Genomic DNA, 5,651 nt, shown 5'->3' with positions numbered 1-5,651 from the left:
TGTATATTGAAACATAAAGAGTCCATGTACGTACTCGGTTCATGCATGGCTAACTCTCTTTTTCTGCAAAAGCTAAACTTGACCCATACTCTTCTTCCCCCTTTGATCGAAATATCCTCTGCGATTTCCTTTACACATTGTTTAAGGAACTCAATCTAGCTAGCTCCACAGTCCACCATTTGGTTTGACCGAGCAGCAGTCACCCACCCGAAGACTTCATCATCCTTAAACCAAGAAACAATATTCAGGAAGGAGATGAAGACTTCAAAGTAGCAGTCGATTCGAACTCGGACTATAAATGCAGGGTTAAATGTCGAACTCGGAATGTAGGGTTGAATGTAACTTTTATTTACTTTAGAACTTTTTGTTGTTCATTCATAGATGGATGTCTGGAAGAAAAATTTGACTACCTGTGATCTGAGTCTGAAACTATCTATGTAAATATATTTTAAAACAAGTTCGATCGCACAAGAGAAAAAAAAAAAAAAAAAAAAAAAAGAAGAAACGGAGCTAATTTTAATCTTGTATACCATTCTAACTGTGAATGTTGGTGTAACACCTCTATGCTTTTGATGTTCGGAGAAGGAATGATGATTTTGGAGCCAACGAAAGACCAAAGAAACTTGCTACTTTATCCTTTGTGCAAACTACGAAGCGCTGCGGTGTCATCACACAATTTTGTTTGCCTGCACCAGGACTCTTCTTAGCTCGCTGGAAATCCCTTGCAACAATGCTGGTTTTCGGATAACTCCATTGATCCCAATCTGCATGCATCTGTCCCAAACATCTTCATCTGCACTGGCAGTTACAGCGATGATCAATGGCCAAGTGTGGCTTCGAAATTTTCTAATTTTCATTGCGACTTCATAAGCATCCAACTCGGCCATTTGGAGATCTAGAAAAACGACTTGGACAGAAACTCCAGAGGGACCAATGGCAGAAAGGCATTCAAATCCAGAGGAAACAGCGGTTACATTGCAACCTAGCTTCTCAAGCAGTTTCCGGGTCACAGCCCTATTCACATCATCTTCATCTGTTAACAGAACTTGCAAGCCTCTGAAAATAGAATTTGAATGTGAGTGCTCTGATGATCCTCCAGGTTCAGAGATGGTTATTGCAATGGACTGCCGAGGTTGAAACCGGAGAACAAGTGCCATGCTTTGAGCAAATCCTTGAGGATTAGGGATTGCCCATATGTTTCCTTGCATCAACTGACAACAAAGTGTTATTAAGGAATGCTTCAGCAAGAAAACGAACACAGATGTGTGAGCAACAACTAAGAGTCATTCTTCTCAGGAAATTGTAAAACTAGCTGATTTACAAATAGATCAGGAAAATGAAAACAAACGAACTATTGAGAGTGAATGACTCCGCTTGTAGAATATAGGTTACGAGTGCAGTATCCAAATTAATATTGCAGAATGCAGACAATAAATTGTCTCAAAAATTTAATACATGCAATGCTTAAGCAGTTCAGTCTAAACCAAGTTCTTGACAAAAGTAGGCAGAAGAAAATAAGCTATAACAATGTGTGCAAGGAGACTAATCAACACCAACTCCAGCTACTTTAAGTCACCTACATACAAAAACCACCTGGATCTAGCTTCCCTAACCAGGTATGGCAGCAAGAGAATCTTTTTGTACTAAGACTAACAAAGACTAACATTCTACCACGATAAAGACATGGTTAACATGTCATCAAAATTGATTGTCCTAGATACCTGTAACTGATAAAGCACTATGTTTTTCTACATGCAGATGACCTATTTTTACACGGAAATGTAAACATTTCCTCATGCAGATTCTAGCTAAACAAACATGTTATGTCTGCAGTTTCTAATGTAAACAAGATTGCACACTAACTTACAAATTCTTGATTGCTGAAGAAAATAAATATATACCACAGGCCATCACACCCACACAGAGACAAAAAGTTTATCATCCTCACCTGCACAAGCCTTTTGCAAATGTTGAAGCTCAAGTCCTCAACTCCTTCACTGTTGTATCTCTTACCAACAAACTGCATCGTTGGATTTGTGCCATCTGATTGAGAACCACCGTTGCTTATCCCAATCTCGAATCTAACATATACACCACCACCATCAGATGAGTTTTGTCTCCAAGGTGCCCATCTTTGATCATTCCTCCCCTGACTTCCATTCTCTGAAGAAACCCGAAAAACGACCAACCCTCCCCCCTGGTTTCCATTCAGCAGGCTCCCAACCATATGCAAAATCACCTGAAAAACCCTTCTTTCATCTCCCATTACATGATCAGCTAAGGACTTGTCAACCTCAATTGCAAAACCAAATCCCCTATACACACACAAGCATTTGGCAAGGCAAGCTGCTTCTTTTATCATTGCATGTAACCGGAAAGATCTCATCTCTAAAGGAAATCTTCCACTATCCTTGGCTGAATTGTCCATCGCATCATTTATTAAGGTCGATAGGACATTGCTCGTCCTCACCATTGCATCAACAATAACTCGTTGATCATTATTCAAACTCTCATCCTGCATCATGGAAAGCAACCCCAAAACTGAGTGCATTGGCCTTCTCATCCCATCACTCATTACCTTCTGGAATGAGTTTCTTGCTTGGCTGGCCAACATAGCATTCATTTTTGCCTGTTGCAAGGCTCGATTTTGCTCAGCCAATTGTTCCCGCATAAGTTGGGACTCTTCAAGGATTGCAGCATGGGATAAAGCCACAGCCACCTGATCAGCAACCACCTTAATTATCTCAAGTTCCTGGCTGCTCCAAGATCTAGGCTGTCCACCAGGGAGAACCAGAACCAAAATCGCATAACAAGTCTGGATCAACTCAGGGGTCCCCCCTTTGAAATTGGAAACCCGAAGCATTGGCATCCGTATTGCAGCTACTGGTCCCGGCTCACCAAAATCACCACTGCTTCCAGACACGAGTATTGAATCTGGCCCAAGGATGTTGACCCCATCACTCCCTTTGATAAGTACAACATCTGGATCACCTATTGGTATAGAAAAGTTGTACATATTAGAATAATTCCTCCCTTTCAACTCATGGGTCAGGATCATCTCCGTTTTAATTTCATTAGGCATCCAAACTGCACAGTACTGCAAACCCAATGTCTCAGATAGCTCAAAGAGGGTTGTGGACAATATTGTATGTCTATCAAGAGACTTGCGAATCTCTTGGGTAAGCATTCGAACATGCATTCCAGCTTCTTTCTGTCTCATTATAATCCCAACCTCTCTTCCAAGGTCCCAAGTCTTCTTCTTCAACATAAATTCTCTCACTTTGACTTTGAGAAGCAAAGGAATGAGAGTGATGAGCGTTATAGCAGTGGCACATGATACCAGAGCAGTGAGAATTTTGAAAACTGTGAGAGCAAGCATTAGCTGAAAAGGGTGAGGACCATAAGTCCAGCCATTCAGCAAATGTGTCATTCCACATAGCACAATGAAGGCAATAAACTGAAAGAGAACCCATTTGAAAGGTACATTCGAGCAGCTGATAAAGTAGAGCAGCTCAATGGGGATCGAAAAGTAGGCCACCGCAATCAAGAAATCGCTCACTCGCTGACATTCTAGTATGCTCTCAATGCTCCACAAGCTGCCCTCGTCGTCACAATTGCACCGCGGAAATCCATTATCAGACGCCGAAACACATACCAGGAGCAAAGAAATTGATAGCCCAGATGCTAATGCCTTTAACATTGCATCCAAAGAACTGCTTCCTCAATCCATCAATCAGTAAATTACCTGTGAACCTTCAAACCCCCACTATAGACTAAAGTTTCAGCTAAAACATCCATGGACTACGATCACAAATCCACAACCTCTAATTCCCCCGCTTCCTGTTAAAAACAATTTAAAATTTATAAAATAAAAAAAAAAAATCCCCCTCATTAAGAATTTGAAGGAATTCAATAGTAAAAAAATTTGAGATCCAACAACAACCAAATAGTACAGTTTTTCACACCATGGATTCATGATTTTCTATAAAAATAAATTTTCCTCAATTAATACAAAAACCACCAAATGCTATAACTTTCATAAACACCAGCCCAGAAAAAAAAAATATATTAGAGCAAGAAACCGTTTCTAACTTTCTACTATACAAACCCCACCACACCAAACCAACCACTTAACTTAGAACAAAACAAATAAACAAACAATAAAATAAAATAAATGCAGGCCAAGAAGAAAAAAAGCGTACCTGAAAACCACACTAGAAACGCTTCAGAAACCCAGATTCCAATTCACCCACCACCATCTTCTTCTTCACCAGATCTTCCATGCAACAATCTCAAACCTCTTCTCCAGCCATCAACAATGACCCATCAAACACCACTCCCCAAAACCTCTCATTTAAAATATTACAAACAACCACACAATCTAGCCACCCAGGCCTTCTTTCCCACAATCCAAAACGAACCCAGCACCAAATCCCAATAATATAAAATATATATACAAAACCCAAAAGAAGAAAAAAAAAAAAACTATATCTTTTGAATTAAAAACAACCACCCACCCAAAACCCAAATTTTCTGAAAAACACTACACCGGCCACCTCGCGCCGTGTAAACCGCTGGCTCTCAGGCACTAAAGACTCAACCTTTTTGTACGAAGGAGAGAAGTGAGACGATTGTATCGAGCAACACAAAACCAAAACCGGGTGCCTGCCTCCTCTTTGTCCTTGTTATTCAGAGGACACTTTTATAGCAACAAAGGAAAAACGAGAGAGCCCGAAAAATAAAGCTCTCACAATATTTTCAAAATTTTCCGAAACAGAAGGGAAAAAAAAAAAAAAAAAAAGAGGATGGATTTTGAAGAGAGAGAAAGGGAATATTGTTTGCGCCGTTGTTTCGCAGGGAGGGCAGGAAATTGAAAAAATAATAATAAAAAAGACGAAAGAAGGAGAAGAAGAAGAAGAAGAGGAGGGGGTGCGGGGCCCGCAGCTACTTCACATTAGGAGAACTTGGACGCCCTTTGGCACACAACGTCCTCGTCACACCCGAAATAAACATTTGGTTTCCTTTTGGACCAAAACGGGACCAAAAAAAAAAAAAATGCCCACGTGGCGGGAGGAGGGTGGGGAATTGGAGGAACCGGTCCGGCTTTCTCACTGCTAGCGCGTCGCTGTCACGTGATGTAACGGGGGCATTTAAACAGGGGTGATACGTTGTATGTGTACAATGATGAGAATTTTCTTTTCTTTTTTTCTTTTCACTTTCGTTGAATCCAAAGGGCGGTATTAAGTTTTCAACTATGTTTCTTTATCAGCTATCCAAAATGCTATTTACTTTATGTTTTTTTAGCCTTGAGGTTGGGGAGTTTTAATATATACCCAATTTTGGTGAGATGTAATATCTGAGGACGTAATGAATATTTAATGGTACGTTGTATGTGTACACTAAAGAGAAATTTTTACTACTGTTCAATTCAAAGATGGTATTACGTTTTCAATTGCCTTTCTTACTTTCTTTATTGGTTATCTAAAGGGAGTAGAAGACAATGAGGAATGATTCAATTGAGAGCATTTTATGTTTTTGGTCTTGAGGTTGGGAAAGTTTAATGTAACACCTAATTTTAGTGAGATGTAACGTCCCAGAACGTGATGGGCATTTAAACAATGGTGATACGTTGTATGAGTACACCAAGGAGA

The 5,651-nt window shown here is 40.0% G+C and overlaps 1 protein-coding gene across 1 annotated transcript; it reads right to left on the bottom strand.

Annotated features, from left to right (window-relative positions):
* Positions 1-327: 327 nt before the first annotated feature.
* On the bottom strand, positions 328-4,842 carry LOC112196585 (ethylene receptor 2). Its single transcript, XM_024336956.2, has 3 exons — positions 4,203-4,842; positions 1,949-3,840; positions 328-1,211 (listed from the first exon to the last, which is right to left on the bottom strand). Exons 2-3 carry the CDS (start codon positions 3,698-3,700, stop codon positions 669-671), a joined length of 2,295 nt encoding a protein of 764 aa, XP_024192724.1. The 5' UTR covers positions 3,701-3,840; positions 4,203-4,842; the 3' UTR covers positions 328-668.
* Between the last annotated feature and the right edge of the window lie 809 nt (positions 4,843-5,651).

The sequence above is a fragment of the Rosa chinensis genome, chromosome 4, assembly GCF_002994745.2.
Source record: "Rosa chinensis cultivar Old Blush chromosome 4, RchiOBHm-V2, whole genome shotgun sequence".
In the NCBI taxonomy this organism is placed as follows: domain Eukaryota; kingdom Viridiplantae; phylum Streptophyta; class Magnoliopsida; order Rosales; family Rosaceae; genus Rosa; species Rosa chinensis.
Note: the sequence above shows the minus strand (reverse complement) of the source record. Positions and strands in the feature narration are given on the sequence as shown.

Coding starts and splice junctions, on each gene's coding strand:
- LOC112196585 (XM_024336956.2), bottom strand. CDS start 3,700: ATGTTAAAGGCATTAGCATCTGGGCTATCAATTTCTTTGCTCCTGGTA. Junction 1,212..1,948: donor TTTGCAAAAGGCTTGTGCAG/GTGAGGATGATA, acceptor CTTTGTTGTCAG/TTGATGCAAGGAAACATATG.